Source organism: Rhinopithecus bieti, unplaced genomic scaffold, assembly GCF_001698545.2.
Source record: "Rhinopithecus bieti isolate Rb0 unplaced genomic scaffold, ASM169854v2 scaffold_11944, whole genome shotgun sequence".
In the NCBI taxonomy this organism is placed as follows: Eukaryota; Metazoa; Chordata; class Mammalia; order Primates; family Cercopithecidae; genus Rhinopithecus; species Rhinopithecus bieti.
Window position 1 is genome coordinate 73,069 of NW_016807378.1, and position 14,753 is coordinate 87,821.

Genomic DNA, 14,753 nt, shown 5'->3' on the forward strand with positions numbered 1-14,753 from the left:
TGAAATAAGATAAAGGACTCTGTTTAGCTATCTGTGTAAAGTAAATATAACTTGAGAATTTTTTAAAAAGTAAACACAGGCATCAAAACTGAAAGAAAGAGACTTGAAAATACAGACTGGTATATCACTGGTTAGAATTTCCTTCATTTTGCAAAGCCACCAGCCACATGCATCAGCTCACCACAAAGTCATTAAGCCTTTTTAAGCTCAGATGAAAAACATTAACAAATACCACAAAAGGCTTTAGTATAGCCCCTTTGTTCATTCACATATGGCACTTTATAACTCCTGCGCCACTCCGGTCGTGTGTTTGTTTAAGCTGCCTCCATCAGGCTGGTCCTGAAAGAACAAAAGACATCTTGAGCAATCCTAAGCAGGAAATGGGCTAATCTAAACATGGTTTGTGACACTTTAAGTAGAATAGAAAGGGGAGGGATTGATTAGTCATTAATGTCCAATTGGCTCCATATGGATGTTGCAATAATAAAGCCCTTTTTCAGAGCAGTAGCCGAGTTATTGAATTAGAGGTTTATGTTTCCTCAGAGCTGACCTTAGGGAATTCCCTTTGGTTCCTCTTGTTGATCTTTTAAAGAGAATGGAGTTTCTAATAGAAAAAAAAAAATAGAAGTCTTATCCACAATAACACTTGCTCATAATCCTGTAACCAAGGAATGCATTAATTTAGCATTGTTTTAATCCTAGCTATAATTTTAGTCTTTAGTGCTTTCTCTACACACCCTTGCATCTTTGGTGGGGCAGTATTTCAGAGAACAATTAGACAATGGCATGAACTACATAACTAGTAATGGGCTCTTCTAATGTGCTTAGCTGGGCAGGGAAGTGGCATCCTTAAAGGGGGAAAATAATGTTCCAGCCAAGAAATGGTGGGCTTTGAAATTCAGAGCTGTTTCAGATTGCCGAATAGTGATTGGGGTAGCTTTGGTGAAGGGGTGATGTACTAGGCTGAAAGTCAGAAGATCTAGGTTCTAGATCTGGCTCTGCTTCGTATTACCAGCAACTGGTTAATCAGGGGAAGGTGCTATTATGTCTCTGAATCTTACTTTCCTCATTCATAAAGTGGGTGAAAAGATATCTGCCTTCCTACTCATTTTCAAAGATTATAATGAGGACAAAGATAATGTAATTAGTGAAAGCACTTAGTAAATATTATTTTATGCAAAGTTACTTAGTACACCTGGTGTTCCTATCCTAGAAACCGACCTCTGGCCTAGTCTATCAAAAAGGTAAATTGCTCTTTAAAGAAATACTTTGGTACTCTGATTAGTGAAATGTTTGTTTCCAGCCAAGAGCAGTGGCTCATCCTGTAACCCCAGCACTTTGGGAGGCCAAGGCAGGGAGATCATTTGAGGCCAGGAGTTCAAGACCAGCCTAGCCAACATGGTGAAACCCTGTCTCTACTAAAAATACACACACACACAAGATTAGCTGGGCGTGGTGGCTCACGTCTGTAATCCCAGTTACTCAGGAGGCTGAGGCAGGAGAATTGCTTCAACCCAGGAGGCGGAGATTGCAGTAAACCAAGATCACCCCACTGCACTCCAGCCTGGGTGACAGAGTGAGACTCTGTCTCAAAAAGTAAAATTAAATTAAATTAAATTAAATTAATAAAATAAAAGTTTGTTTCCAAAGTGCCCAGTGGAATTTTTTATGTGTACATTGTATATAACTAGGCCTTTCTATTCATATCTCTCTCTCTCTCACACACACACACACATTCTCATCCTCTCTAGTTTATTTGGTGAATTTATTGATCTAGATAGCTTCAATAGTTAAAGTAAATAGGGATTTGTTTTTACTAGGGCTAAAGAACCTTAAGATGAAAACAAAGATATTAAAATTAACTTACGGTCTTCCTCAACATTGAGCAAATGAAGAATTAACACTTCAATTAAAGTACCACAGATAATTCATCTTTTGTTCCTGTACTGTTGGCTCTTGCATATTCACCAATCACTAGCTCAGAAGAATTGTGTATCCATATTTTGCATTTGTCTTCCTTAAGTCATTTACCTATCAGTAGGTCACTCTTTGCTAATATATCTAGGTAATTTTTACAAAAGATACAGAGAACAAAGCATACTCTACACCTCTGGCATTTCTTCTTCTCAGAAGATGAACACATCACTTCCTCACTTCCTTAATGATTAAGGCTCTTGCTCAGCCATGGAATGTATTTTGCCTGCCAAATAAACCACTAGGATAGCCAAATCCTTTTTCTTTTTTTTGCAAGAAGAAATCAAACTTGAAATCCAAGCAGCCTTCCTATAATGAAAGTAAGTTCACATTCTGGCAGAACAGGAATGATAAGTTAGCAGTAGGTTTCCATAATCATAGAGGGACATCTATCAGTCAACACAATGAATTTGACCTCTATTGTATTAAGATAAATTTGGTGGGATAAATATGGTGAAAAATCAAATCTGTGTAGTATTAATACTCTCTTTTCTAATTTCAATCCCCTTCTAAAATTTCATCTTCTGCATTTTTGTTTCTAATGCATTCAGTATCATTTTCTCTATTAACCCAAATAAGGGACTATCAAATGTATTATGTCACTCTTCAGAATCCCGCAGGAGAAAATTTCTATTAATAGAAAAAACTATTCTATTAATAAAATGAAGTAGTCTGAAATACTGTGATTGTCAACAGTTCTGTCAAGGAACCCAATAGTGATACTTATGTCTCTTTCTCTTCATAAGCAATCAATTATAGTTTTTTTGCTGTTCTTAATAATTCATTTTAGTAAATGAGATTATCTTTGAGTTCACAATGGCCTGAATATGCCACCTACTTTTCAGGTCCACAGAAAAAGTAACCTTTCAAAAAAAAAGAGCATTTTATTTGTTGGATGGTTGGTTTTCTGCTTTTTTTTGTGCAGTTATTTTGTTGTCATTTTTGCCTTTTTTAAACTAAGATTTAAAACAGTTTTATTTTGAGTAGTATTCCATTGTATGGATATATCACAATTTGTTCATTCTCCAGTTATTTTCCTTTTTTCTATTATTAATAAAACTGCTGTCATATTCTTATATAAGTCTATTTTTGACAGAAATTTTAATTTGGTTGCTGGGTCATATGCAAATATGCATTTTAATTAGAAGAAATTGCCAGAAAATGGTTATGCTGTTTTATACTTTCACCACCAGTATATTAGAGTTACAGTTGTTCCCTATCCTTGCCAACATTTAGCACTTAAGCCATTCCAGTGGATGTGAAATGCATCTCACTGTGGTTTCAGTTTGCATTTTTCTGATGATTAATGATAGGGAATACCTTTTCATCTGCTTATTGGCCATATCTATATCCTTTTTTATAAAAATGTTCATTTAAGTCTATTGTCCGTTTTAAAATTAGAGGTTTTTGGTCATTCTTTATATGTATCCTGGATGCAAGTTCTTGTCAGACATGTGTGTTCTGAATATTTTTTCCAGTATGCGCTTTGACATTTTATTTTTTTTAACAATGACTTTTGATAAGCAGAGTTGTAATTTTTATAAAGTTTAATTTAACAGTTTTCTTGTATATTTAGTAATTTATATGTTGTATCTAAGAGTCATTTTACTTTAAAGTCACTAAATTATTGTTTTATGTATATTTAGAGGAGTGTTATAGTTTTTTCTTTCTTGATTTAAGTCATGATTCATCTCTAATTGTTGGATATAATGTGTGATACAAGATCCAAGATTTTTTTCCAATGTATCTATCAACTTGTTCTAGCAGTATTTGTTGAAAAAACTATCATTTTCCACTTTAACAGCCTTGGTTTTCATTAAGGTAGTTTGAATCCTCTAATTTTCTTCAGGTTTGTTTTAGTTTGTCCTACTGCTTTATTTTTCATATGAATTTTAAAATCAGTTTGTCACCTTATATGAAAAAAACTTTGGATAATTTTTAGTGGAATTTGGTTGAATCTGTAGATAAATTTGAGAACAATAACACTGTAACAATATTGAGTCTTCTGATTAATGAACATGGTATATTCCTCCATTTTTTTAGGTCTTTAAGTCACAAATGTTGTATTGTGTTTAGTGTAGATGTCTTGAATACTTTTGTCAGTTAAATTTATTCCCAAGTATTTTATTATCTGACACTACATATATAAATTTGAATATGATTTTTTAATTGCTGCTAGTATAAAGAAATATGATTGATTTCTGTATTTTTTATTGTTTATTGCAATACTGTTAAATTCACTTATCAGTTCTAGTATTTTGTAAATTCCTTAGGATTTTTTATGTAAACAATTATATATGAACAGATGACATTATTTATTCCCTTATAATTTGTATGCTTTTTATTTTTTTATTTTTTATTTTATTTTATTTTATTTTTTGAGATGGAGTCTTGCTCTGTTGCCCAGCCTGGAGTACAGTGGCACGATCTCGGCTCACTGCAGCCTCTGCCTCCCGGTTTCAAGACATTCTCCTGCCTCAGCCTCCTGAGTAGCTGGGATTACAGGCATACGACACCATGCCCAGCTAATTTTTGTATTTTTAGTAGAGCGGGGTTTCACCGTGTTGGTCAGGCTGGTCTTGAACTCCTGACCTCATGATCTGCCCACCTTAGCCTCCCAAAATATAAAGCATGAGCTTTTTATTTTTTTGATTGTTGATTAACAATGGTGAGAGTGGACATCTTTGCCTTGCTGTTCATTTTTGGAGAAAGCATTTGGTAGTTCACTATTATGATGTTACCTGTAGGTTTTTCTTAAAAGCCCTTTATCAGACTGGGAAAGTTTCCTTTTAATACTAATTTCCTGAGCATTTCCAACATGATTGAGTATTGAATGTTGTCAAAACCATTTTCTGAATCTATTGTGATTACCCTGTGTTTTCTTTCCCTTTGTTCTGTTAATGTAATGAGCTACATTGTCTGGATTTCAAATATTAAACCAATTTCACATTACTGAGATAAGTTCTATTTGGTCATGATGTATTATCTATTTTTTACATTTGGCTGGATTCAATTTGTTAACATTTTATTTTAAAATTTTGCACTTATGCTCAAACCTCTGTCAAAGTGTGCTGCCTCATAAGCTTATTTAAGAAGTGTTTCTTCTTTCTCTACTTTCTTACCTTTATGCAATATTATTCTTATTTTCCTTAAATGTTTGAAAGAACTTACCAGTGAAACCATTCAGGGCTTCAATTTTCTTTGTGGATAAGTTCTTGGTTATAAATTCAATTGATTGATTAGCTATCAGTGTATTCAGATTTTCTATTTATTCTTGAGTGAATTTTGGTAGTTTGTGTCTTTCAACAAATATGTTCATTCTATCTAAGTTGTCAAATTTATTGAAATTAAGTTATTTATAATATTACCTTTTTATCTTTGTAATATGGATAGTATCTACAGTGAAATCTCCTCTTTCAGTCCAAATACTGGCATTTTTGTCTTCTCTCTTTGTCTGTTGACCCATCTTACTTAGGATTTATTAATTTTGTTCTTTTTAAGTTTCTAACCTTGGCTTTGTAAGTTGTCTTTATTATATCTGTTTTCTGTTTCATTGATTCTTTATCCATTCAGAGAAATCACTGACTTTTAATTAGATAATTTGATTTATTTCTGTTTAATATAATTATTAAATTTGTTGGGCTTAGGTCTTACACTTTAGTATTTTTTCACTATTTGTATTTGTTCCCTCAGGTTTTCATCTTCTATTTCTCCTCTTCTGCCTTCCTTTGTGTTAATTGAATCCCTTTTAAGGTCTTTTGTTTGAAGTACTCTGTTGAATTTCTAGCTATACTTCTTTGTATTTTTTACTTTTGTTTGTTTTTTGTTTTGAGTCAAGGTCTTGTTCCATCACCCAGGCTGGAGTGCTGTGGCCCAGCCTCAACCTCCTGGGCTCAAGCAATCCTCCCACCTCAGCCTCCTGAGTAGCTGGAACTACAGGTGCATGCCACCATACCTAGCTAATTTTTGAACCTTTTGTAGAGACAGAATCTCAGTATGTTGCCCAGGCTGGTCTTGAACTCCTGACCTCAAGAGATCCTCCCACCTCTGCCTCCCAAAGTGCTGAAATTGCAGGCATGAGCTACCTCGCCTGGCCTCTTTGTATTTTTTTAAATTAGTTTTTCTAAGAATTCACTATCAAACCTTAATTGAGTATCCTTACAGTTAAAATTTTATCACTTCATGTAAAATAAAACGAGCTTTAACAATCTAATTCTATTTATACCCTCATCTTTTGTGGTAATATGCTATTGTTCCATATTTTACCTTTTTATATGTTATAAATCCCACAATACAATGTTATATTTTCTATTAAATAATTCCTTGCCTTTTAAAACATTAAACAATTAGCTGTTTATTAGTGAAATCCAGAGAAGAAAAAATGGTCACAAATCATTTTAATATTTTCCTTTCTTTCTGTATATCTGGTTTTTATTGAGTGTTATTTCTTTTCCTCTTGAATAATTTCCTTGAATATCTCTTTTGGTGTTTGTCTGCTGATAACTCATTCTTTTAGCTTTTAATCATTTGAGAGTATATTTCATATTCATTTTTGAAGCATATGTTCACTGGATAAAACTCTGAATTTATTTCCATTTTTAGAGATGTTCCATAGTCTACTGGGCTTCATTGTTTCTAGTGAATAATCAGCTCTTATTTGTAATTTTGTTTCCCTGTGAGTAATATGTCCCTTTTCTCTAGAATTTTCTCTTTGTCTTTGCTTTTCAGTAGTTTAACTAGTTTCTAGGTGTGGTTTTGTTTGTATTTATTTGGCCTGCATTTCCCTGAATGTCTTAAACCTCTTAGCTGATGTTTCTCACGAAATTCAGGTAATTTTCAGCCAGTATTTGTCTTCCTTTTATTTATTTATTTTTTATTTTTTGGTCTCTGAGTCACATTTTCCTGCTTCTTTGTACAACTCATAATTTTTTATTATATATTGTATGTTGTGGATTATCCATTGTAGATATTCTGTATTCTATTATCTTTCTCTGAAAATTTTTAATTTGGGGGGCAGGAAGCAGTTAAATTACCTGCTGTACACGTTGAACTTGTGGAAACTTAGTTTTTGCATTGTTAGGGAGAGTCTTTTTTAATTTTGTTTTTAGTCTTAGGGCAAATTCTTAGTCCTGGCACATAGAATTTATTCCTAAGGAGTTGCCCCTCTGGAGTTTCAGTGGAAAGCCCAAGGTGTTTATGAATTCTTGCTAGCTTGATAGAATTCAAATTCAAATTCTGTTTCTCTTGCAAAAGGCATCAGTTGAAATCTCTTTTCAGATTTTCCAGATACACAGCTCTATTTTTTCGTTGGGTTCACTTGAGTCTTCCAAATACATGGCAAGTTCAGGGGTCAGCTGCCACTTGTAAGTTCAAACTCTGTCTTCTGACACATTAATCCAATTAGACTGACTTTCTATTTGTATTCTAGCCACTCCATGCTATGAAGACTGGGAAGTGTCTTCATGGGAAAAACTATGAAAACAGAATTTCATTTAGTAAAATGCCTTTCATTCTAGGATGGAATTCACTCCAGTTTCTGTTTAGTTTTGGTAGCTCTCAGGAATCTTCAACATCTATGGGTTTTTTTTTTTTTTTTTTTTTTTTTTTTTTTTTTTTTTTTTTTTTCGTATTTTTTTCAGAGTTTATATTTATTATCTGTTGGAGGATAGGTCTGATATGAGCTATTCTGCCATTACCAGAATTTGATTTTATAATACAACCTTTTGTGCCAATATTTTGCATGTATCACATTAATTCTGTCTGACAAAATGTAAGTTTTAATGAGCCCTTGAAGAGGTAGTTACTTTATTTTTCTCTATTCTTTATTATCAATTCACTGGTAATCATTGAGACTATTCAATGGTAATTTCTCATTTAGTTTTCCATTCTGATCTCTTCTGGAACATATTTTTTCCATGTTACTCTTCTGCTTAAAAACCTTAAAAGATTTCTTAGCTTGGCATTCAAGGTGCTTAGCAAATTTGGTCCCTATTTACTTTTCTGGTTTCATCTCTTAGTACTCCCCTCTTTTTTTACATTTTTACATAAACCCAAGCCATCACCAGCTTCTTTTTATTCCCTAAAATTGTCCTTTGCTTTTGTTATAAACTGTGCCTTTGCTCACACTGATTTCCTCGCCCAAAGTAGTTTCACATTCATACCTGCCGGTAAATTATTACTTCTCCTTTAAGATGCCGCTCAAGCACCACTTCAACTTTGAAGCCTCCCTAATATTTATCTCTGTCCACTCCAATTGTGTTAGTAGCTTATTTTCCCTGCTCTAATAGTATTTTTAAATTACCTCTGGTAGCATCGTTTGTAATTTTTAATTTATGTGTCTTCTCACATTGGACCAAATTCCTTAAAAACAAAGTACATGTATTATCTGTCTTTGTATACCCCATCACAATGCTGGGTACATATGAATTGTGTCAGAAGTGTTTATGGAATTAATAGATAAATAAATGATTACTAGGCACATTATAGAATTAACCAGAGTTCCCCTTAGGGATAATTTTTTATATGCACAAGCACTCACTCATTCACTCGGATATCCCTTGGAATTTAACCAGGAAGGGGCCTCTCCAGGATTAGTTCAGGACCATTTCCAGAGGCTGTGATGGTGAAACTGGCCTTCTTTCCAACCCACCTGGAAAAACTCAATTTTGTCTTCTCTTTAAATAATTCAAATCACAGCTTTCTGAGGAGATTTTTGCCTTGGCAATTTCTATTTTCTCTCTGCAGATTAACTATCTTTAACCGAAAGTTTGCCTTTACACAAATGGAGATGAAGGATGAATTAACCAATTTGAGCCTTCTAGGGGAAGTTGTACAGAGCAGCCTCTCCTGACATACAGGGACCTTGCTTTCCCTTGAAGCCTACTGTGGTGCTGTTGATCTCTTGGGCTTTCAGTAACTGTCATTTGGGACTGCTGTTGCTGGCAATTAAAGACTCTTAGGTCAGCTGGAAAGCCGTCTCCAGGTACATAGCTGTGGGTCTAGGCTTCTTCTAACTGCTTTCCATGAAAAAGCATACGCTGAACTCACAAATGACTCTGCTGCTATTAAAAGGAGAAGAAGCTGCCTCATAGAATTATGAGCCATTCCAAGTTCTGGATTCTGATGCAGACTATTGGCTATTTAAGAATGAAATGTTTGGTGTTTTGCACTTAATGATGAATGGAGCAGTATGAAATCATACAATATGCATATTTTTAAAATTAATTATAACAAAGTGAATTTTAGACTTCAGATACACAGATTAATAGTATACCTTTTGAAAACAATTTATAATATGCAATAAAATTTTTCTTACGTGTTTATAAGGGTTTTCCAGGTATGTAATTTCCATTTTTAAATTTCTGAATTTGTACACACACATACAATCGTAAGTATTTCTACTGTGGCAACAATTCCTTTACCATTTTGTTTCAGAAGCAAAGTTTAGGGACACTTTCTAAATGTTCTTTTGACTTTGTAGCTTCTAATACTTTCTTAAAATTCTGAATCTAAGCTTAACTCAAACTTAGATTGTAAATTCAAGTAATAGATAAGTTGTCAGCTTTAACTGAAAAAGAAAAGTAATATTGAGAAATGTTTTCTATCAAAATATTTAAGAAATATTCGTTGAAAACATCTTTCTGCATAGTACTCATATGGATGCTTCAATGAATTCCATATAAGTCTTAAATGGCATAGTCACTTCAAAAAGACAGAATAGAGGAAACCCTCAATATGTATTTGTGGGGCATTTGTGGTTTATATTACTGTATTTTCTGTACATTACCCAGGTGTTAACTCAGATATTATAAATCTAGGGAAGGATAGACTCCCTTTCTAGGATGTTAGTGGTGGTAGTGAAAGCAAAGGTGAGACCATTTTTATATGCAAATTTGGTTTGTTGTTGTTTTCATTGACTTTCTAATTAAGGAGAGTGACCTCCTGGGCATAATTTTCATAGTCGTAAAATAGCTTTAGAGTACTACGTATTTGGGAGATAGAACAGGAAGGGGCAAAATAGGAAGAGTGGGAGAAGGAAAAACAGGAAAACATTTTCCAAGTTATGATTTTGCAAAGGGATCTGGGCACTGCAATCTGTGTGGTGTTAAAAGTCGCTGCTGTAGTTGATCAGGTATCAGATTCACTTTAAAAGTAGTTTCAAATGTTGGCCTCCCTGGGTAAATCTCTTCTTCCCAAATCTTGGTTCATCTGATACAACATTTCTAGTTTAGCTTAGGATGTCCCCATTCATTTGTGGTTCACTCCTTCTGGAAGAGAGAAGAGGTGACCAGAAAAAAGAGATGTGCACATGATCTAAAGCATTTTCTATTCTTTGCCTTCTTAATTCATGTTTTTGTTCTGTGCACTGTGCTTGAAGTTTTCAACTTCTGGAAGCGTTTCATGTGAGTCCCAGAAAACTGCTGTGTAATCAATTCCTTATCCTTCAGCTCCTGAAGATAATATGTGATGTAGGAGGAAAAGTAAAGGTCAGTGCAGGGTAGAGGTCAGACTTGAGCTCTGTTCCTCAGAAAAAGGTAGAAATTGGTAAAGTAGAAGAGAGTAGGAAGGATATGTGAAGACTGTGGTGTAGCATGAGCGGGAGAGAGATTGGGCATATGTATGGCATATCTGGGAGACTCAATTGGTACCAAGTAGAGAATCTAGAATGTTTATACTAAAGCTAGAATCTAAAAATCCACTATGATCTCTGTCAGTCTTTGGGAGAGTAGAACTTCCCATTTACAATGAAATACATATTTTAAATGAAGAAATAAATGGAAGCTGACTATTTGGTTTTGCTAGAGGTGAAGAGAAAGCTACAACAGAAGAAGCAGGTCTCATATGTTAATCACCTGTGGCATAGCAGTTAACTTAGAATAATATTGAAATGTTTTTGCATCTGACATTCTCCACAAACCTGTCTCCTTTTATGTGAATGCATGTCAGTATATAAATTGCTGAATCCATGTCAGTTGTAAAGTAATGGCACTGAGGGCATCATAAATTACCATGGTGATCCTCAGGAGAAGACACTGTCGTATCTGAATGAGTGTTTCACTTCCAGAGTAATGTATGCCTTCATCTGGCCCAGCAGTCAGCATATTGCCCTGTGTTGATGGATATTGTCGGCTGGAAGCTACACTACATTTCACTGCACAATAAACATGGCTGTCAAATCCATATAAAGTGAAATCAATTTATCCTGTATGGTCAGTGCATTTTAAATGAAATTAATGTACTGTGGGTATGGTGGCAAAAAGGTATCATATTAATTATGCATCTTGGGATCTAAGACTTTTCATGTAAAGGATCATTCTATCTAGTAGGCCGAAAAGAAGGGCTGTTTAGAAAATATGTTATTTTTGTATAGTCTTCAGAAAGTAGCCTTTCTGCTCTCCTTCCTGTTTAGAAAAAAATTCATGTTAGCCAATCCCACCCTTTTATACTGTCTTTTGTTTGCAGTAAATGATGACCATATTTGCTAAATAATAGTGCACTATAATGTTGTAATTTATTACTGGCTTTGACATAAACAAATTTCTACTTAACCAAGGTATCTAAAAGTAGAGAGGAAGGGCCAGAGATTGATTGAATCATGTTGGTCCTGTATAATAACTTCACTGAGCAGAAAGGATTTACTTTTTCCAGAAAATAGAAATGTTGATTTTAATGTACATTTTGCTTCTAAACTTCTGGGCGTAGGCTTTCCTGTTATGCGGTAGAAGCCTTGTCTGAGGCTATCAGTCCGACCACTTTACGTTTAATTATAGAAGTTCTCAATCTGTGGGAGATATTCAGGAGTTGCCACATCACAAAGTATACATCAGTATATCACCCTGGTATAGGGTGCATGAAGACAAGTAAGAGCCATGTTCATTCATTCATTTATTTATTCAATCATTCATTAATATAACATATTTTACTAATTGAAATCCTATGTGCCAAGTACTTTAATGAATCCTAGGAATAGAGCAGTGAATAAGACCCAGCCCTTGTCCTATCTTCAAGGAGCTTTCAATCTCGTATGTTACTAGAGTCAGCTCTTTGGAAATTATAAAACATCAGGAATTTAGGCATAGTTTCATAGATGTTAAAGAACTACACTTAAACAGAAAAATAGAACAGGATGCTTGAAATAAATGCCTCTTAGTCTATGACTTTTGCATATGAGTTGCAAACCAAATAATCTTTGCTTAATGAATATTTTCTTATCTGTTATGTGAAAAATCCTGAGGATACAAGAATGAGTACAGCATAATCACTAACTTTAGGTATCTCATATTCCTGAGAGGAGTGGAAAGGAGGGAGATAGTCACATAAACAATAATTACTATGGGTCATGTCTCCTGAAAGCAGGAGGACTGAGTGCAGCCTGGGGAGCATCATTGCAAATTCTGTTTCTTTAGCCTGAATTACCCTTCCCGTTGGACTTTACTCCCTCTCCCACTCACTTGCTGATTCCTATTCATCCTTGAAGACTCAGTTTAGACATCTCCTAGGAAACGCTAGCTGACCATTCTGTCTGGTGCTCTTTTGGTGCCCTTTTAACGTCAGTATAGTAGCACCTCTTACCCTCTTTGTTATCGTTGTCTATGCTTACTCTCAACTGTGAGCTCCTTAGAAGCAGAGGCTGTTTTATTTACCAGGTCTCCTTAGCACCTGGCATAAAACCTAGGTTACAGTAATTGCTCAATTAATATTTTTCATAGAATTAATTCATTCAATCATGAAACATGTCAACATTGAAGGATGAATGGGATTTAGCATGAAGGAGTAGGAGAAGGGTCTTCTAGGCAGTGAGAAGAGCACAGGTGAACACAATATTGTGAAAAACAATTCTATTTGGGGTAAATATATAGAGTGGTTGTGATCTGGGGCAAATGCGTCTAAAATGACTGGTAAGAGCATGCTTTTGAAGAAAGGAATTATAGCAGGAAAGTTTGCCATAAGGTAATGTCATTCATTGCTCTATAATCACCTCCCATTTATTGTAGTAAATGTGGTAAGGTGTATAAAACACACACAAAATTAATTCTTAGTGTGCCTTTGAGGGCTACATCAGAAGAGCCTGTAGAATTGTGCTTTGAACCTACCTTCTACTTCCAAGGAGTCACTTAGAAAAGAAGAGGAAGACCTGGGGAAAACAGCTGACCCAGGTGGCAAGCTGTGTGACATTATCCACAAAATAACACTTTCCATTCATCTTCTTCTTCCTGCCCTGACATTACAGGAAGTAAAGCAATGAATGGCTCTGCAGCTAAACTACAGCAGTATTATTGTTGGCCAACAGGAGGTGCCACTGTGGCTGAAGCACGAGTCTACAGGGACGCCCGCGGCCGTGCCAGCAGCGAGCCACACATCAAGCGACCAATGAATGCATTCATGGTTTGGGCAAAGGATGAGAGGAGGAAAATCCTTCAGGCCTTCCCCGACATGCATAACTCCAACATTAGCAAAATCTTAGGTAAGTGCAGCAGCGCAGCTAAAGCTGATGATCTCCCCCCGCGAGTCCCATGAGTGCCACCAGGGTGGGAAGCAGGGGCATAACTAGGATCCTAAGGGAGATTGTGGCGGGCACAAGTTAGACAAAGGTCAGACAGCTGCCGCAGGAGCCTTCGTCATCACATCTGCCTCCCCCACCCCATAACGTGGCATTTAGGTTTGGGAGTTATTATATCCACCAGGTGCCAGGGCAGGACTGGCTAAACACTTATTTTTAAGACAAAACTATTTATAGTATGTGTTAATACTGTGAATTTAGCAACTCTTGAGTGGTCACTGCTAAACAAGAATCATGGAGACAAGCTTTATCTCTTTTTACTGTGCAGTTATCTTAAATTCATACGTTGCTATGAAGTACTCATAGACCCTACAGTTTTCTGTTTTAGTGTCCTTGGGTTTATATGTCCCACTGAAAGAATTCATCAAGGAATAGAAACACAAAATGGTGTGAAATTCATGGAGTGCAGAACCATGCCTCTGATGATCACTTTAAAACTTGTAAAATAAATCTACAATTATTTTAATAGGACAGACTAGTTCAAATTTCATAGCAGTGAGCTGAACACATGAAGCACAGGGCAGAGGCCCAGTTTGTGGTAAATTGCCAGAGTGATTCTCTATTTCTGAGGATTAAACTCAAGCCTTGTTCTATTAGTGTAGAGCTTGCCTAGTGCGGATTGTACAGTTTGGAATTATTGTGCTCAACATGTTAAACATATTTTATTCAACATGCAGCATTATAGTTAACATGTTTCCTCTTTAAAAAGGAAAAACACAGAAGGCACTGTTCTGCTTAAGCTGTCACGATGTGACAAAATCTCAAAGGAAGCCGTTTAAGAAGCTGAAAAACATTAGAGACTTAAACTGTGGTTTTAATTTTTTAAATGTTTTGTTCAAAAGTAATAAATATTTAACCTGAGTAAATATCAGTGATCTGGACGTGCACAGATACACGTGTTTTGTCACTGTATAAATAGTTTAACTTGATTCTGAGGCATTTTGAGGCAGTGAACTCTAAGAAAAATTTAAAACATACATAAGATCAAATAGTGGTGAAATGTTAAAATATGTTTTTCTTTTTTTCTTTTGATTTTCTAATTTCAAAATGGATACTAAATGTCACTACAATTAAGTGTGGTTTTCGTTTTCAGAGCTTCAGAGTTACTCATAGGGATGTTATTCTTTTGAATTTAAATACCTTTCAAACCAAAATGTTCCTAGTGGACATACATTTTTTTTTCTAGTTAAACGATATTCTAAAAAAAAAAAAAAAAAAA

At 35.0% G+C, this 14,753-nt stretch overlaps 1 protein-coding gene across 1 annotated transcript in view; it reads left to right on the top strand.

Moving 5' to 3' along the window:
• SOX6 (SRY-box transcription factor 6) overlaps positions 1 to 14,753 on the top strand; it is an 88,561-nt gene that overhangs the window by 53,080 nt on the left and 20,728 nt on the right. Inside the window, exon 5 of the mRNA XM_017881544.1 lies at positions 13,205 to 13,438. Coding sequence (XP_017737033.1) covers positions 13,205 to 13,438 — 234 coding nt within the window. The remainder of the gene's footprint in view (positions 1 to 13,204; positions 13,439 to 14,753) is intronic.